The following is an 18,571-nucleotide window of genomic DNA, read 5'->3' as shown; positions in this document are numbered from 1 at the left end:
CTTGTTCTGCAAGCTGATACGTGCATACGGCACAGTCCTCGTCAAATCCGCCATCAAATTGAAAGCGGCTACCAGTAGCTTCCACTCTGGCTCGTCGACACATCCGACTTGCGGCCGCAGAGGCAAGCACACCAGCTTTGACTCAGATCGCAATGCTTCTTGAGTGCCACTAGGTCACCAAGACTGACAAAAGTTCCATCGGTGTGCTGTAAGACTTGGACCCATTTTCGATGAGACAATGGCGATGACCAGGGGAAGTTTAGAAACACGCCCTTGGCCAAATAACTCACCATAGGTTTGTACTTACTACATACTCTGTCAGCCGTCGACGATACCATGGAAACAGGAAGGGTGAATGAACGACTTGTGAGAAAAAGTAGTCGAAAAGCCGGAAGACCGAGAGGTTCGCGTCAGCGAAGAATTGAGCAGCAGGAGCTGAGGAGTACAAGTACAGCTGGAACGAGCTTCCTTGACCTGCTAGACTCTTTCATATCCTCACAGCCACTCTCAGTCTACTTACTCCGTTCTTCTCCGTCCCAAAACCTTTTCATTACATCCTATCATCTTTGGATTCGAGTACTCATTGTGCAAAATGCAATTCAAGACCCAATTCGCGATCCTCGCGGCTCTGGCCCCTGTTCTGCAAGCCCTGCCTGTTGATAATGGCGGTGCAGGTAAGTTAAATGATAAGCCATTCTGTAAACGCGCTAGACTAATTTTTGCAAACAATACAGCTGTGGCCCGAGAGGTCAACGACAAGCGTGCGCCGGATGACGCCGATGCCGCTTATGGCATCTTCTACGCCAACGGAGCTGGTATCAAGGCTAAGCGTGATGATGCCGATGCTGCGTATGGTATCTTCTACGCCAACGGTGCAGGCACCAAAACCAAGCGGGACGATGCCGACGCAGCCTACGGAATCTTCTACGCCAATGGTGCGGGAACCAAAGCCCGACGTGACGATGCTGACGCAGCCTATGGCATTTTCTATGCCAACAGCGGCGCGTCGAAGGTTAAGCGTGATGATGCTGACGCTGCGTACGGTATCTTTTATGCCAATGGAGCGGACTCCAAAGTCGAGCGCGAAGAGACCAACGTCAGCGCGTGAGTTGGTCTGGAACGTGCCTCTGCACTCACGTCAACCTTTCTGGTCTTGAGACATGCCACCAAGCTTCGGGTTTGCAATGGCAAGAAAGTCTTTGAATGATCTATGCGAGAACAATGGTATTGGATAGTGGATTAGTCATGACAAGAACGATGTTTCCGACAGACATGTTGACTAGCCACAATTTCCATTCATATGGTTGAGACTTGACAATCCCCCAATCCATGTAGTGAACGGAACAAGTTAAGAGTAATTCTCGCGCCAGTGACTTCATCCATCTATTATTCCGCAAAAGCCGAGACTGAAGGTGTCTTGCAAACTACTATACACTTCACGGATCATAGAACTTGGCCAAAAAGCACCTCAGCCCAGCTTCTCCTGGTCTTCCTAACCCACATGGAATCCGCTCACATCCTATAAGATCCGTCCACCTGGATTGATGAGAAATTACCAGTGTAGTCAGATAACAGTTCTTTCGAGAAATATGCTGCAGCCCACAAGGGCATTTTCTGAGAAGGACGCCAGGATCCCGGAGTCCTAGATGCTTTACAAAAGATCTGGGGTACTGAAGAGCTTCTTGTTTTATTCGGTTCTTCAACATTACTTTCCCCAGCCGGAAAGACAAGCCTTCTCGTGCTCCCTGGCCCCGTGTCAACTAAATTCCCCCGCCCCCCAAGTGTGGCAGGGGCATGTGCATGGCATTATCAGTCTCATTTCCGCTGGCCAGGAGGACGGGTCTTCTATTGTTGTTCCTAAGTTGCAAAAGGCTCTGGATGGGGTCTTCGATACGCAGACCGACCCAAAATCATGGAAGAAGGCAGACGTGCTTCCATTCACGAAGAAATATCACTCTGTGACTTCTCAGGTATTTCCCCTCTTACAGCAGCCAGAAAGGTTTGCCCGCAAGCAAAAAACATGCCACACAGAAGTATAAATGAAAAGTCAGAAGACCAAGCAAAAACCAGGCAGCCTTCAAAATAATCGAAATTTCTATCGGGCTAATAGCGAAAATTGTGGTTGAGCAGATTTAGAGAAAGCCGGGAGCATTCGCCGATGCTACATGTAAGTACTGTAGTCCCATCGCAATCGAAGAGATACTCTTGACATCAGTAATGTTGTGCAAATTAGGTACAGAGTTAGTGTCTCCAAAGTCTCTTTATTTGTGTACAAAGGTTGTCAAAGATCGACGCTTCTCTTCAACTTTGATCAAGCCACATAAACTTGTCATTTATTTTGAGCTTCATTTCTTGAACCAGCTCATATCATTTTCATATGTGCCGCATCGACGATTTTAAACTCCAGCCTCGCTGATGGTGGCCGTGGCGTGCCAGTATCAAAAAACGTCCGCCGCACGCCACAACGTTCTCACTTCCATACCAGAACCTTGGAGGCCCATGGAGGGACATGTCCATATCTGGCGCTCACGATTAAAATGTATTCTCGGATTTGCTATTCCTTCCCCCCAAATTCCTCATCAGTTCTAGCTTCCACCTGTGTTTCTTCTTTTCCCCCTCTGAGTGTCATGCGTATCATTCATCTGCTAGTCTGCCTCGTGGCTTTAGGGCTAGCCGATGCCCGCAAATGCAACGGCCACAAACATCTCTGCAATAGGAAATACTCAAACGTCACTTTCGTCGGTTCGCACAACGCCAACTTCATTGGCGATAGAATAACTCACAATCAGAATGTCCCTGTCACTCGACAGCTTGACATAGGCGTCCGATTTCTAACTATTCAAACACACTGGAAGGACGGCGAGATCAGAATGTGCCACTCCAAGTGTTGGCTTCTTGACGTGGGAAAGTTGGAGGACTTCTTGTTAGAGGTCAGCCGCTGGATGAAGAAACACCCAAACGAGGTGGTGACCTTACTGTTGACGAATCCGACTTCCATCCGCGGGAGAGACTTTGCCGCAGCCTTTCGGAAAGTCGGAATGGATAAAATTGCTTTCACGCCAAACAAGAAACTTACCGTCAATTCGTGGCCCACGCTCGGCCAGCTAATTGATAATAATAACAGACTTGTTGTCTTCATGGGTAGGTACAAATCATCAAGATCCCACATAACATTGGGGTATTTGTTTTTAAAGTGATAAACATGCTAACTTTAGCAGATTACCCCGAAAAGCCTAGGCGCGAGAAGTGGATTATGGACTGGTTCAGCTACTCCTGGGAGACACCATATGGCGAACTGGACAGCAACTTCCCTCACTGCAAGCGCGACCGGCCACAACGGGACATCGATGAATCAAAGTATATGTACCTGATCAACCATGTCTGGAACATAGCCATGGGTGCGAGGTTTGAGGGAGAGACTGTCAAGATTCCCACCAGACTCGCGGCAAATATTACCAACTCGATGGACTCAATCAGTCGACAAGTCAAGCTTTGCAAGGCGAAGTGGGGAAAGATACCCAACGTCATTCTGGTAAGTTAAGCTTCACCGGCCGTTCATTAAATCGTCTTCGTCACGGAAACTTGCGTCGACTCTGAGAGTGCTGATTGTTAATTGCAAAGCTCGACTTCATTGATGATGGGGACGCCATCAAGGCGCAAGATCATTTCAACTCTTGATTGGGCCGTCACCATGTGTTGAATATCTTTCTATTTCGATAGCAGTTCAATGTCGTTCATCAGGCAACATCCTTGGATCGTCTTAATATCCCGGTGATGCTCGCCAAGTTACACCCTCCTCGGCTGAGCATTTGACTCGCTAATTGCCCTACCAACATGTTGGCTTGACGCAGAATCCATCCACATCAACCCGCCTCACAATGTGAACGACCCCAATATAAAATAGCAACTCTAGATGTGCCGTTCCAACTGACCTCCAGCTTCTCACGATCAATTCTTGCGCATGGGCGATGAACCATGTCGCGAATGATGCGCAAATAACAGTAAACCACACTTTCCAAACTCGCGAGAAGTACCAGCAAGGTCCCATGTATATCTCGACAGTTACCCATGCTGCTATTCCCAGTCCCCAGACCACGGCTTTCCCAACGGTCAGGCGCCATCTGTTCATTTGATGTAAACTCATTCCCGTTCGTGCGTGAATTACTATAAGCCCGGTCCAGCTTTCCAGTATGTCTTTGATGTCATCGCGAGTATGAGGCGGCCAGAAGCGGTGGATATTGTATTGTGGGTCGCAGTAACCGTCAGGGGAGATGGTGGCCATCCCAACGGATAAGGCAGTTGGATAAATAGCGAAGGCGATAAGAGCCAGCCATTTTGTGACAGCTTCATCATTATGTATTTTTCTGGCAAGAGAGTCCTGCGGTGAAAGATGTACAACAGACCGGAGGCCTTCGGCAACGAGATGCTGCCCACCCCACGCGCTGAGGCAGAACCTGTAGATGATGGTAATGACTTCCCTTGACGTTGAAAACCACGGCCGCCACACTTTGAAGGCTCTCATCAATTTTTCTCTTACTTTGCATTCGAGCTGTATCTTTTCGGGGGGGACTGACCTCGGGGGCCCGGAGCAGTCGCAGAGGAGCGTCCAGGCGATCACGCCTCCGGCAAGGATTGCCAGGGAGATCGACCCCCACAGCACAACTCTCGTAGCATTGTGGAATCTGACACGAGGAAATGGCATATTTGAAGTCTGTCGCTGGCAGCGTATGAAGCTTGCGTATGCGGCGTGAACTGTCGGTTGAAGGGAGAGAGAAGCAGGTCAGGCCGCCGTAGGCCGGAGGGTCCGCAGCTCCACAACGGCGCACCGGTTGAGACAACAGTGTCGAGGTTGCGTCGGGTGTTTGTGTAGTCGGCCGGGTCTCGAGGTCGAAGGGGGTGTCGATTTCGCAATCCTAAATTGAGGAACTCTTCAGTCGTGCGTACAAATGGAGGGCGACTTATGTGGTGTGTTCTCCGTCTTCTGAACTGGATATGACGACAATTTAGCCGACGTGCATTTCAGCCCTGGAATGGTTGGCTGCGCCTACCATGCATGTAAGACGGCTCAATTTCACTGTTCGTCGGAGCATGCGCCACGAGTACCTTTATCTCAGGTTGCACTCATTCTCAAATACAAGTCCAAACTGTTAGAAATCCATTATTTGCTTTTAAATAGAACAGACACAAGGTGGAACAGACTTTTCCTGCGCTGCGTTGACAATGGCTGTACTGGTATCAACGAGACCCCTGCATCCCTCGCAAACATTTGCCCGGCTTTCGCGCACAATTTATTGCTCTCCACGGATCCGGTCAGCACGCAATACAACACTCTTTGTGTGTCCGAAAATGACAACGCCCGAGCAGAACTCCGTCCCGTGGTGACAGCCGACCAGGGCCCCCTGAGACTATCGAAGTTGTAGGTTGGTTCAATGCAACGACAGAATCCGAACCGACCTAAAACAGCGCGGGGACAACCATCCAGGGCCCTGCTGCCCGCCTTCAGTGATCTGTTATCCGGGGTTCGCTCACCTGAGCGTGCAGCTGTAGCAAACGAGGAAATCATCCTAGGACAACTGCCCATGTCATTCGCGCCATCATCGTGCATCACGAACAGTCTTATTCAATGCGAGTCACCCACCGTTGTATTCTACGATGTTTTCTTCTCAACGCTTCTCGCTTTTGTCCGCTACGAAGAGCGCGCCTCCGTCGGCGAAGCGATCATCAAGATGAAGCTGACGCAATGTCTTCTCTCCAGTCTCGTAGGACTCGCGGCTGCCCAAGATCGACTTTTCTCGTCAGCGTTTGGCTACCCCGGTCGGGATGCCAGCTATGACTACTTCGTCATCGGCGGCGGCACCGCAGGCCTCACGATAGCGTCCCGTCTCGCCGCAACATCCGCATCCGTCGCCGTCGTCGAGGCTGGCGGCTTCTACGAGGTTGAAAACGGTAACAATAGCGTTGTTCCTCTTCTCTCTCTCACCGGCATTGACTTCATCGATCCCACACCCGAATTCACCCCACAGCCTTTGATGGACTGGTCGCTCGTCTCGGAACCGATCCCCGGCGTGGGTGGCCGGAGGGTCCACTACGCACAAGGCAAAACTCTCGGCGGTTCGTCCGCGATCAACACAATGTCGTACATCCGTGGTACAAAGGGCTCGTACAGTCTCTGGGCCGAAACTGTCGGCGACGACTCGTTCAAATGGGAGAACATGCTGAAGTACTTCAAACGATCTGTCCATCTCACACCGCCGAATGAGGAGAAACGGCAGAATACCAACGCGACCGTTGTGTTTGATGCTTCTGATTACAGCGGGGACGGTGGACCTTTGCAAGTTTCGTGGAACAATTGGGTTGATCCGACTTTGACATGGCTTGCGAAAGTCATTTTGAGCCTTGGCTTGACAATTAGCCCAAAAGGTTTCAGCAGTGGCCAGCTTGTCGGTCACGGCGCTTGGGTTCCATCGACAATTGAGCCCGAGAAAGCCCACAGGTCAACCAGCGAGAGCACATTCTTACGGCAGGCAATCAAAGATACGGGCATTATTGTGTACACCCATACTCAAGCCACCAGAATTCTGTTTAACGGCACTCAAGCCACTGGGGCCAGCGTCAACTCACAAGGTGTTGACTACACCCTATCAGCGCGCAAGGAGGTCATTCTTTCCGCAGGGACGTTTCACTCTCCACAACTTCTCCAAGTATCGGGCATTGGCTCCCGGGAACACCTTGAGGCTTTATCGATTACAGTGGTAGCCGATGTCCCCGGAGTAGGACAGAACCTCCAAGATCCTATCCAGATCTTCGTCGCGTACCCTGTTAGCACGACCTCAGCGCAATCCCTGGCTGCGGATCCAACTTTAAACTCGATATTCATTGAAGAGTATCTCAGATCTGGAAGTGGGCCGTACAGCTCGGCTGCAGGCTTCTTGGCCCACGAGCGCCTCCCGAACTCAACGCTCGCCAAACTCTCGCAGGATGCACGCGATAAACTCGCGTCCGTTCCTTCAGATTGGCCGCAGCTGTCATTTATCGTGGGCTCTTTCTCTACAGGTCTAGGACAAACCAGCGGTACCCTCGCCGCGTACCTTCCCCTAGTCTTCTCCCGAGGCAATGTCACCATCTCATCGCCTTCAGTACTGAAGACCCCACCCAAAATCAACCTGAACTGGCTCTCTGATCCAGCAGATGTCGAGCTTGCCGTAACGGCCGTCAAGCGACTTCGCACAGCATGGGCTTCAGACTTCGCCAACACCCCAGGCTTTAAAGCTGGCCCAGAAGGACTTCCTGGAGACGCGGTGCAGACCGACGAAGAGATTTTGGAGTACGTCAAAGCCAATGTCGGCCAAGTGTGGCATCCTGTATCAACATGTGCCATGGGCAAGGAAGAGGACGTCCAGTCCGGCAAGGCAGTCGTTGACAGTCATGGGAGGGTATTTGGCGTTCAGGGGCTGAGGGTTGTGGATGCAAGCACCTTCCCTTTTGCAGTTCCTGGACACCCACAGTCTGCTGTGTATGCACTGGCCGAAAAGATTGCAGATGACATCATAGGCACTTTTTGAGGATATTCCAAAAGCCATAGTAACAGCGCAGATTTCCAGAAACGGTGCAACGGAAGGTCGAAAAAAGTCCAGTTTGAGTATACAATTTCAAACCGCAGTGAATGCAAGCTTCCTCGACAGTAACTGGTTTATGAAAAGTCCTCAACTTTCAATCGTAGTAGGAATTCAAGCCTTCACATATGCCGGTGCCCTAGTGATGCGCCTCGCAGCGCCTCCACAAGGGTAATCAAAGCAATTTTGACCCCCATACTTGTTAACTTGGCTCTTTTTTTTTTGTGTTTTTGATTACTTAGCTAACTTACAAATAAAACAAATCACTATATAAAATGACGTCATATAGACTACTTAATCGGGTAATTTTGAGGATATCTACAGCCTCATAAGCCCTCTTGTAGGCCCTCAGAGGGCTCTTTGGAGGGACCCTCAAGCCCCCCCCCCTAAGGGGGCCCCTCACGTATGCCCTCACGTATGCCTATAGGCTGGGCATACCTATAAGTGGGGCGATGGTCTATATAAGGCCTCCTATTGGCTAGAGTATAAGACATCAAATATTTCAATTCAATCGAGGGGTGTCGGATTGATCGATTGGGTAGTGGTGATTGCCTCACTTTGCTTGGTTAGGTTATTTGCGTTGTCAATTTACTTGCCCTTGTGGAGGCGCTGGCGCCTCGGTCAAATCAACATGGACTCGTGCTCAATAGGCTGAAGAAAGACTTGAGATGAACTTTAATAATATCACCACTGAGATAGAATGATTGCCTGTTATTCAAGGCTCTCTGACGATTCTTGCTTCTGCTTAAATAGTTCCTTCGCCTATGATCCTTGCCGCAATCTTCTCGGCCAGCGCGTAAACTGTACTCTGAGGGTGGCCAGGAGGCAGAATAGGAAAGCTGGATGCATCAACAACTCGCAAGCCCTGAACACCGAAAACCTTGGCCTCGTTATCAATAACCGCCATATCGTCGCTCCTTTTCCCCATCTTGCAGGTACCGGCAGCGTGCCACACAGTCATCAGACTATCCTGGATTACAGCCAAGATTTCCTCATCGGTAATCTTGTCCAGGCCTGGCCAGTATTCCTCGCCAATGACAATTTCTTGCACCACGTCTGTATTCCAAACCTCCCGCATCCGACGCCACCAGCTAATAGCAACTTCCTGGTCAGCCTTGGCAGATAACCAATTTGGATTGACGAGCGGCAGAACGGCAGTGTCGGAGGACTTGATCGTTACATTGCCCCGGCTGACTGGGGCTACCATAGCACCCAGGATCGTTGCGTACTGTTTTCCATTAAGCGGTTGTTGTAGCGCTGGAAACCGAAAATTGCCGATGTAGCCGTTACCACTGATATGCTCAACCTCGGGCCAGTCATCAGGAAATTGAGACAAGGCTTCTTGGGTATCGGCAGACCAAGTGTCGCGGTACTTCTGCGGCAGCTTTTCCCAACCGATGAACTCAACGACATTGGAGGACAGGGGCCCTGTACCATCGTTGATGTAGTCAATGAGGCTGCGGGCGAGCACCACCGGGTTATGAAGAACGCGGTTGAGAGTGTCAAAGTTGACCTCGTAGGCGGGTCCGAACATGACATGGTCCCACATGTTCTGTCCAACCCCGGGGAGATTTACTCGGAGAGGGATGTTGTTCTCGGCGAGAGTAACAGTTGGCCCAATACCTGAGACCATCAAAAGCTGTGGAGACTGGAAGGCACCTGCTGAGACGATCACTTCCTTTGAGGCGTGAATAGTGTAGCCTACACCCAGAGACTTGACCTCAACCCCTGTAGCGGTGTTGTTCTCGTTAACCACGATGCGTTTGGCCATGGTCTGGGTATAGACCTTGAGTTTGTCCAGGTTCTCGTTGACGGCCTTGTATATGTACTCCGCGGAGGGGCTGCGGGTTTGGTCCGAGCTACGCACTGTGGACTGCGAGTAGTGATATCCTAAGAGATTGCCGCTGCTGAAACCGGTGGTGCGTTCCATACCAATTGCTTGCATGCCCATTTCTAACCATGTCGCCCAAGCTGACACCCAGTTTGTGTAGCCGACTTGCACAGGGCCTCCGGGTGAGCTGAATACATCGGGGTCATATTGTGTCGACGCATTTGATCGGCGCTTAGTGGTATCAGGAGGCGTAAAGTTTGTTGACTTCTCAAAATAGGGTAGAAAGTTGTCAAATCTTTGGCGCATTAGCAATTTGCGTACAGTTTTGAACGACCCGTGTCAAGCTCACTGATAGCTGTCATCCCCAACTTCTGAAGCCCACATATCGTAAGAGCCCTTACTACCTCTGTGATGGATCATAAAATGCAGGGCCGAGCTGCCACCTAAGCACTTGCCTCGGGCATAGTGAATTTTGCGGTTTTTGGCGCCGACTTGGGGCTCCGTCTGAAATGCCCAGTCAACCGTAGGGACGGTGTCATAAATGCTCGACCCGATGCCAATGATGTCGCCAGCCGGTGTCGTCCCCAAGACGGGCTTAGCAATCTCATAGTAAATACCTGCTTCGATGATGGCGACTGAGTGGCCGGCTTCTGCAAGCCTGTAGCCGATAGCGTTGCCAGCCGTGCCGCCTCCTACCACCACATAGTCGTATGTTGCTTCGGTTCCAAGGGCGCCTTCAACGACACCAAGCACACCTTGCACTAGACCCTGGCCCGAGAGAACGGCTTTTACAGCCGACAGGATAGGGTTTAATAGCGAGATCCCAATGCTCTGTAATGCCGCAGCAAATTCATCGTTAAAGATCGGTGCGGAGAGGGCACGAACGGCGAAAAGCACAAGAGTCAGAGAAAGGAAGGAATTACGAACGCGCATTTTCGGGTTATCTGAGGACCCAACTATGAAGTGAAGGCAAGTTACAGAAATTCACAATGTGATCCATCGATAAATAAGAAATCAGTAGGTGACAATGTCCAGACATTCTAGCATGTACTGCGGGCAGCGGCTGCGTGGAATTCTCAAGTGACACCATGCAGCGTCCTTTTGTCGGCACTCAGGGCTCCAAACAATTTCACCACAAAAGACTTGAAATACGAGAGAGGGGGGAATCGAGACGGATGCAAGGTCGGGTTGCTTAATGTCCACGTGGGGTCTATGAGGTAACGCATGAGTTGCTATCCAAAAAGGATGAGGTTGATACAGTCATATGCTCGAATGTGGTGAATTCTGCGATGATCTTTCCAGATACATGCACCTTCGTGCATGATGCATCGGACAGCAACGGGGCAGATTGACCCAACGAGACAGCCTTGTGAGTGGTGACGGGTGGGTCAATGCCCTAATCCATGGATCTCTGTGTTGGAAGAGCAGCACAGTAGCAAAATGCAGCAATAGAGCGGATGCGTATTCAGTCGAGCAGTGGTTGTACCAGTTACCCTTGACGAACGTTTGAACAGGAGATCGCTTTGGTTACATGTAGGTTACGGTTCACGCACAATGAACAACAAGAGAAAACAAATGGGACTACTTTGGCTGCTGTTCAATGCTCCCTCATTAGGCACATGATTCTGATTTCTTGTTCTCGATTGGCTCGTACATATTGATTGCTCTTGGCTGATGAGATCTCAGCTCTCATGCAGCAGGGCATTCGAGAGGGGCAGTCTAGATAGGGCGGGGACAGCCACAGCTATTGGCACGCTGCAAGAAGATCGTCAATATCACATGCGCAAATGAGAAAGATGTGACAGCCCGATATGCATGGAATGCCACACAAAAGATCAACTGGAAGACGTCTAACCTCTCCTATGGGTTTCGTCTCAAGCCCGGTTTATAATCCATTACAATGACAGCTACAGCGGCATTTCATAACTCTAGGTACTTCAGCATGCTAGATGCCAACTAAAGAATCGTTCATAAATGCTAGATGTTCGTCGTGAGTTGCATACTCGTCGCATGTTTTCCAATATGTAAATTGGAGAACTTGAGGAGAGATCCAATAAGAAGCGAATGCGAGGTTGTGGCAGCGGGTAAATTCTCAAAGGCTCAACAATAAAAACCGTTGATCATCAGGGAAATCCAGGCACTTCACCCTTCAAAGGCTTCAAAGGCAACGTGTGTACTCGAAGAACACAATGGTCAAGCATCGTTCCTTGAACATGCTGACTTGAGCGCACGATTATTGAATTTCATATCTTTCTTCCACTGTCTTACTTTTGACATCCTCTCTACGGATTGACACGTTGTTCGCGAGAGGCACGTAGCTCGTTGCTACTGTGTCACAGTGTCCAACAAGGAGCCCCAAGCTTTCGAGCCTTCCGTCGAACGATAAACATCCCCACCAGAACAACACACTTGCCCTGGAGCCTTTCCGTCGGGTAATTGACCTCGGGCCGCATGATGATGCCAATCCAATTAACAATAATGACCGCATTCAATCACTCGCCGGATGTGAATGGCCAAGACTCTTAGAACGTCGGCCGAATTGGGCTAGTCTAACGTCGCTAAAATCGAACCAACATCAAACCTACCCGCAAATCATTCTCCCCTCCTGTCAAAAGAGAAGCCTTGTGTAAATGTGCTGAATCCGGCCCGATGGTTTGCTCATAATGTTGGTCGGCCTCTGATCTACGGCACGAGGTGCCACCCGATCCGACCCGTCACCCATCGATCTGCGACATGAGAGCGCTGGCTGAGACATGAACGCGACTGGAAGTTGAGGGCGTGAAAGATCTGCAACCTAGGTTTAGTTTGTGTATTCATAATTATCGTCATGGAAGATCAAAACTGCAGTTCTTCGCCTCTCGGTCAGTGCGTTCAACGATAGCCCTGATCAGCAACCGACGAATGACGCGTTCCGCTAGCTTCTGGCAGCTGCCAGTTGGTAAATATGCCACTTCATTGGTCGACCCTGGTGTACCACGTATGGTTCCGTTCTTCTACTGGCAAGGATTGTCGATGTTGTCTAGAACGTTGTATTTTCCTTGAAAGCTTAGCTCGCCAGGTTCTCCCGGATTCAGTCGCGTTTCCACGCGAGACGATGTCTCGTACTGTCAGATGGTCTCCGGGCTTCCTTGGGTATTCGAAGGTGCAAGAACCGGAAGAGATTTACGTATACTACGCCTGATTAAAACCAAACAGCAAGTGGGTTGTATATTGGGTGATGAGATGACAACTGAAACAAACCTCGTGAAGCCATTTTGAAGAAAAGACGAACATCTGTGTTCGTAAACGGCCCTCATCTCGTTGTCAAGCTTCTTTCCTCTTGATAACTTCTTTCTCCCGTGGTCTGACATTGATCAGGTTCTTTCGATGACGATCCTCGATATACATCAACTTTCTTAGCCGCAAACATACTTTGAATAGGCGCGGCTCTTATCCTCCTGGCCCTACACAGAACCTCGTCTCCCACCTGAGACATGACGGAATGACTTCATAATCGTTGACGAACCATCGCTTAGCCGACTGATTTGATTCAAGTTTCCGCATTGGGTCTACGCTGCGGATGGTATTGGGTCGCTTTCGAGGCCTCGGCCCGGTCTACTGCAAGATGCGGGGGAGAGAGACTGAGACATTCGGCTTTAGGGTGTTGTTGATCTTGGCACCATTCCAGCCGCTGCGATTTTCTCCCGAATTTGAAAAGATCTTCGTTATGCTTCCGACAAGCCGGGGAGTGACAGCTCGTCAGTCATTCGTCTGGGCCTCTCACATCACCATCAGGATAGGCTGCCGATGATGTTTATTCGATACCTTTCTTCAATGGGTCCGGCCTTACCACTCAGCCGGAAGCGGCGTCGGTGTGAAGTAGGATCAACATCATCGTAACGACATCGTTTTGTTGACAGTTCCAATCCCGTAGAATGTAAAGAGAGGCCGACCCTTAAATCTCCAGACATCTCTTTACTAAACTGCGCCTATATCCTCCGCATCGCTCACCCGCCGAGGCTCAACATGGAAGACAACAACCCTCCAGCCTGGAAGAAACTTGCAGTATTTGTTCAACAGGTGCCACGACGTATGGGTCGCGCCAGTACCTCTTTCCTCCGTCCTCGCCGGAAGTCCTCGTCGGCGTCCCAGCCAAGACGTCGCTCATCCACTGTCTCCACCATGCGATTCGTCAATCCTTTCGTCGAGGGTCAAGACGCGTCCCCGTGGTCGCGCAGTTCCCTCGAAAACGGCTGCTACCGAGATTTCAAGAAGGACGAGCGCCCTATACTGGTATCCATCAGGTCTGCGAGAAGCTCTGTCTCTTCATTCTTCAGCGAAAATCACAGCGATGCCGCCAGTCACCCGCGCAGGAACGCCTATCTAATGTCGATATTATACCTGATGCTCCCGTCCTTCATGTTCAGCCCGACGAAGAACCCCTCTGCCGAATCCCGCAGGAGTTCAACATCGCATGTCTACGATTCCACGACCTACCTCGATGGCCTTCGCGGCTTAGCCTCATTCATTATCTACATTTCTCACTACTCTCACCTTTGGTACCCTGAATTGAGCCAGGGATACGGTTCGCCCGACGATGGCTCAATTGTCTGGCAGAAATCAATTCTCAGAATTATTCACTCCGGCCGGTCCGCCGTCACTATTCTCTTCGTCATATCCGGCTACGTGCTCTCCATCAGAGCCCTGACAATGATTTACAAGCATAAAGACGAGCATCTACATCGAAGCATTGCTTCGTCTATCTTGCGTCGACCAATCCGTCTGTACGGCCCCGTCGCCGTCTCTACCGCCATCATCGCTATTATGGTACACTTCGGCTTCTACATCAGGGACCCAACACCCGCACCGGCTCCACCAGTGGTGGACACTTTCGCCGGCCAAATGCAGCATTGGCTCGGGGACTTTGTCAGTCTGATGAACCCGTTCAAGCCCGTTGCTCACCAAGATGACGCTGGAGTCATGGCCTACAACGGACACCTCTGGACTGTTCACGTTGCCATCAAGGGCTCGTTACTCGTCTTGGTGGTTCTCCTTGCTTCTTCGCTGGTGCACAAGTCTATTCGCGCTACTGGAACGATGCTTCTCACCGGCTGGCTAGTTCATCTTGGGGACTGGGACAAGGCACTCTTCCCCGCCGGACTTTTGCTGGCCGAGCTCTCCCTCTCTATGCCTCCCAGCGCATTGCATGACGTCCTCCCGCGATGCAACACCTCAACCAGCCGGCGTGCGTTTGCGTACTTGAGGGGGACTCTCCGCCATGTGTGGACGATTGCCCTGTTTGTTTGTGGCCTTCATCTCATGTCCTACCCAGAGACAAACGGAGCTTCGTCTTCAGGATTTTACTGGCTGTCATCGCACGTCTTGTCATGCTATCGTGGCTCGGACGCTCAAGTACAGCTTCACTGGAACGCCATTGGTTCCATTCTTTTCATCATTGCCTTGATGTACTCACCCCAAACCAACATCCGACGCTTTTGGGCAAATATTGTGTGCGGTTTCAGAACCCGATCACCCTGGCACAAGAATAACACGGTCTTGCACACAAGCGAGAAGGAAAAGCTGGAAGAAGAATCGGCACCGACCACCACTTACGATCAGGGCGAGCCACTGCTCCAACGGCTCTTCACCACAGACATTGCCCAATACCTTGGGCGCATCTCTTACTCCATCTACCTGTGGCACGGTTTCATCAACCACGCAGTGGGCACACGGTGGTTGGTTCCTGCCAACGCCGCCTTGATGAAGAGTCACTCTCTTGCATCCGCGCCTCTCGAGAACCTTCCTCTGAAGATGACTGGTTCGATGTTCGAAACGGCTTGGAGCGCGTATGCTTTCTCGTTCTGGGGAAGCTTCCTCCTTAATACGTTGGTTCTTTTGTGGGTTAGCGACATCTTCAACCGCGTGGTGGATGTACCAACAGTCAAGATCGGGCGATGGTTTGGCGACAAATGTTTCAAGAAGTTGTGACGCAAGATTCCATAAACCTTCCATATTTACGATTAATTGGTAATGATAATACTTCTTCATAGATAATCATAGCGACTTGTTAGAAAGCAGATATATTACACTTTTTTCAGTCGTTGCGCTCAAGCATTTATGAAGCGAGATGTACGTACAGATTGTGCTTGGTGAGTTGGCCTCATAATACCCATGGTAACCCATATCCATATCCATGAGTAACTAGGTATTACCCAGCGCCCGTAGGCCCCCGTGGGTATCCCTGGATAGGCCTCTTTGCCATGGATACGCGTCAAGAAGAACCCAAGATTGTGGGTATCCATGGGCACCCAGGCCATGGGACTTTCAAGCCTATTGAATAGCGAGTGTTCTTCCACGACATCCATCCCTGCCCTGGCCGTTCAATACTCAGTACAAGCCAACTTCTTCAACAAGCCCCCCAGCCAGCTCTCCATTCATTATGCCGTGGATGTAACTTTCTCCAACAACTCTGAGAAGCCCCCTCTGTTCATCTAGGCGCAGAACAAATGGTGCGTCACAGCCGTGGATCACACCAACCCTGTCCCCCACCTCCGTGCACAGCGGCACCAACCCTATCAGCCCTTGCTTGGTGACAGCAAGCTCATATTTGTTGGCGATATTCGACAGCTGGTTTGTGTACATGGCGCACTCCGGAGGAAGGGAGCCCACGTCGGAAGCCGAGGTCATCCCAAACTGTGAGACAGCCACCAGAAATTCCGTCTGCCAGACGTTGCATACTCCAATATAGAGAGAATACAACAATAGCGGTATGGCAAACACCCAATACAGCCATCGCAGGAGGAGAACACATACCACAGACAGCCTAGCATACTTCAAAGGCATCTTCCCCTTGAGGAAGGCCATGGCCAAGATGAAGATCTCCAGATACAGCGGCAGTCGCCGCAGGATGGTGAGTGCGAATGGCGACGCCAGGACGCACGCTATCGCCATGGTGAAGATGACAAAGGCGAACATGTCGCGGTCTCGCTTCCTGATCATTTGGTACAAGTCAAAGACCTCCGGCCCCGGGACCTCACCCTGCGACGTCCGATTGGCGATTTGAGTTCTCCAAATCACGTCCTCAAGCTTCTCGCCCGTCGGATACTCCCTGCCTGCGATATTGAACGTGGACATGATCAGGAACTCGTTCATGAAGGCCCCCAGCCTCATTCTTCCAGGTATGATCGCGGCTATGCTGTCGACACCAATGGATTTGACGTACAGAATGTTGCGCGTTTCGTCGAAATGGTGGTAGAAGTTTGTGTCGCCGCAGGCTGTGTACAAATGCATTGAATCCTCGAGTGGCTTATCATCCCCCCCGTCCGTTGGGGGTGCCAGGTTCGTGTCATCTTCGTTAGGTTCCTGATTCTGATTCTCCATCGACTCGGCCTCTTCGCGTTGCTTGCCATGTGATCGCAGGGTGAACCCAGGTCTTTTGTCTTGGGCATACGTGACGGAAGTCCAGTCGGGCACCCACGACGGCGCTTCGTCATTGTCACCACCGCGTTTCTTAGACTTCTTCGACCTTAGCCCCGAACGAGCGAGAACCTCGGCTCCCTGGCCCTGCTCAATCTTGCCAATCGCGAACCGCTTGCTAACCACTGCAAGGGTCTGCTCTTTCGAGTAAACAGGCGCAAATTCCTCGCCGTCGACATCCCCAGCCAGTCCTAACAACGCATAGATCCTATCCACAGGCTGCGTGGCTAGAAAGGTACCAGTCATCTTAAACAACTCGAGCAACCCTCTCCTTCCGAAGGGAAACGCCCTCCCTTCCGCCCTGTGTTCCAACATCCTCGGCGTTGCCAAGCGTTCGTACTCGCAAATCGCCGCAAAATCTCGCTTCACAGGCAACGGCTCCTTCCACCTATCGTTTTCCGTGTCCTCCCGGTAGTTGAACCACATGTACGCGGGACTCATATATCCCCCGCGCCTAAGACGGAAGTCCCCAATCGTGTGCATCGCGCTCGCCCCCTCGTGCGCGAGTCTCCACCGATCGAGCCTGCGCCTGCGGTACCACGGCACCAGAAGCTCCAGCGGAACCAGCCAGTTCGACCTGAACCCCTGATGCGCGAGGCGGAGGTTGTCGACGTAGGCCCGCGTCGCAAGGAACAGTCTACGCCAGTCGATCTCCCGCGCGCCGCAGAGGACCGTCAGCTCCGTGGCGTTGACGAACTCCTGGATGACCCAGACGCGGCGGAACCACGGCCGGCGCCAGAAGGCGCGGAGCGCCGGCCACTCGGGCGCGCCCGGCGGCGGCATCACGAAGCCCGCGGCTAGAGCGGCCGCGAAGTTGGCCGTCGGGAGGACTTCATCGAGGTAGTCTGCAAAGTAGGACATGTGCTCGAGGAAGGCGATGGCGAGGTCGCTATTGTTTGCGGCCGGCCCGAGGTACACCAGTACGCGCGCGGCGATGCCGTAGATGTCGGGCATCATGCGGATCTGCGCGCCCTTCTCGACGTTGTCGGCGCTGCGGACTTGGTTGATGCAGATTGCGTCGACCCAGACTACGCGGTCGCTGTCGGTGTAAGCAATCTGGCGGAGAAGGGTGTGTAGAGATGCGGTTAATGGAATGATGGATGCGGGGGTGCTGCTGTCGGCGTTCTCATCCCTTACAAGAAGCTTGAAGGGTGTCTTGATGTTGCTTCCCCAGTGATAGGATACAGCCTCGTATGGTAGCTTGTGCTCTAGGTACGGTCCGTCTGACGCCCACCGAAATGCTGGGTTGGACAGCTCATGGTGGAGAATGGTCCCGGTGAGGTCTCGGCGCGGGTCCGGCGCCGGGTGGAGACGGAGCAGCCGAATCTCACCCGGCCCCAAAGCCCGATACTGGTATGGGTTCATCGCTCAGACTTGAACCTTACTCTAGCTTTCGAAAGAACGTGTTGCAAGTCAGACAACATGCCACCAGAGAACAGGGCAGCATCTGACTTTTCAGCTCCTGGCCCCCCTGTCCAACCTAATGCACAAGCGCTTTTCAGCTGTCTAAATCAGGACATCATTTTGAGAAAGTTGACGAACGGGCCTAATTCCGCCCATCCTGCTGCCTATTCTAGTCTGAATGATCGCCCTTGCAGCTCATAACGACGAGTGATCTCTGCCTTGCGAAGTGTATCAAGTATTATCCATTTCGTCTCTATTAAAATCCATG

At 51.5% G+C, this 18,571-nt stretch overlaps 6 protein-coding genes across 6 annotated transcripts; 4 read left to right on the top strand and 2 right to left on the bottom strand.

Moving 5' to 3' along the window:
* Window positions 1-592: 592 nt before the first annotated feature.
* On the top strand, window positions 593-1,108 carry CGCA056_v007953 (uncharacterized protein; the record flags this gene model as incomplete). The annotated part of the gene is made up of 2 exons (XM_037323201.1): window positions 593-674; window positions 735-1,108. 2 exons carry the CDS (start codon window positions 593-595, stop codon window positions 1,106-1,108), a joined length of 456 nt encoding a protein of 151 aa, XP_037177638.1.
* A 1,930-nt stretch (window positions 1,109-3,038) lies between these two features.
* Window positions 3,039-3,678, top strand: CGCA056_v007952 (PI-PLC X domain-containing protein 1; the record flags this gene model as incomplete). Its single annotated transcript, XM_037323200.1, has 3 exons — window positions 3,039-3,141; window positions 3,219-3,532; window positions 3,622-3,678. The coding sequence occupies 3 exons, from the start codon at window positions 3,039-3,041 to the stop codon at window positions 3,676-3,678; spliced, it is 474 nt and encodes a 157-aa protein (XP_037177637.1).
* A 1,901-nt stretch (window positions 3,679-5,579) lies between these two features.
* Window positions 5,580-7,562, top strand: patE-4 (Dehydrogenase patE; the record flags this gene model as incomplete). The annotated part of the gene is made up of 1 exon (XM_037323199.1): window positions 5,580-7,562. One exon carries the CDS (start codon window positions 5,580-5,582, stop codon window positions 7,560-7,562), a length of 1,983 nt encoding a protein of 660 aa, XP_037177636.1.
* Window positions 7,563-8,358: 796 nt separating this feature from the next.
* Window positions 8,359-10,377, bottom strand: patE-3 (Dehydrogenase patE; the record flags this gene model as incomplete). Its single annotated transcript, XM_037323198.1, has 2 exons — window positions 8,359-9,739; window positions 9,794-10,377. The coding sequence occupies 2 exons, from the start codon at window positions 10,375-10,377 to the stop codon at window positions 8,359-8,361; spliced, it is 1,965 nt and encodes a 654-aa protein (XP_037177635.1).
* A 3,228-nt stretch (window positions 10,378-13,605) lies between these two features.
* Window positions 13,606-15,411, top strand: CGCA056_v007949 (uncharacterized protein; the record flags this gene model as incomplete). The annotated part of the gene is made up of 1 exon (XM_037323197.1): window positions 13,606-15,411. One exon carries the CDS (start codon window positions 13,606-13,608, stop codon window positions 15,409-15,411), a length of 1,806 nt encoding a protein of 601 aa, XP_037178337.1.
* A 399-nt stretch (window positions 15,412-15,810) lies between these two features.
* On the bottom strand, window positions 15,811-18,264 carry CGCA056_v007948 (Heterokaryon incompatibility protein 6, OR allele; the record flags this gene model as incomplete). The annotated part of the gene is made up of 1 exon (XM_037323196.1): window positions 15,811-18,264. One exon carries the CDS (start codon window positions 18,262-18,264, stop codon window positions 15,811-15,813), a length of 2,454 nt encoding a protein of 817 aa, XP_037178338.1.
* Between the last annotated feature and the right edge of the window lie 307 nt (window positions 18,265-18,571).

The sequence above is a fragment of the Colletotrichum aenigma genome (assembly GCF_013390185.1).
Source record: "Colletotrichum aenigma strain Cg56 chromosome Unknown KSG_Cg56_contig05, whole genome shotgun sequence".
NCBI classification, from domain to species: Eukaryota; Fungi; Ascomycota; class Sordariomycetes; order Glomerellales; family Glomerellaceae; genus Colletotrichum; species Colletotrichum aenigma.
The sequence above is the reverse complement of the archived record's forward strand: the minus strand, read 5'-3'. Positions and strand labels throughout refer to the sequence as shown.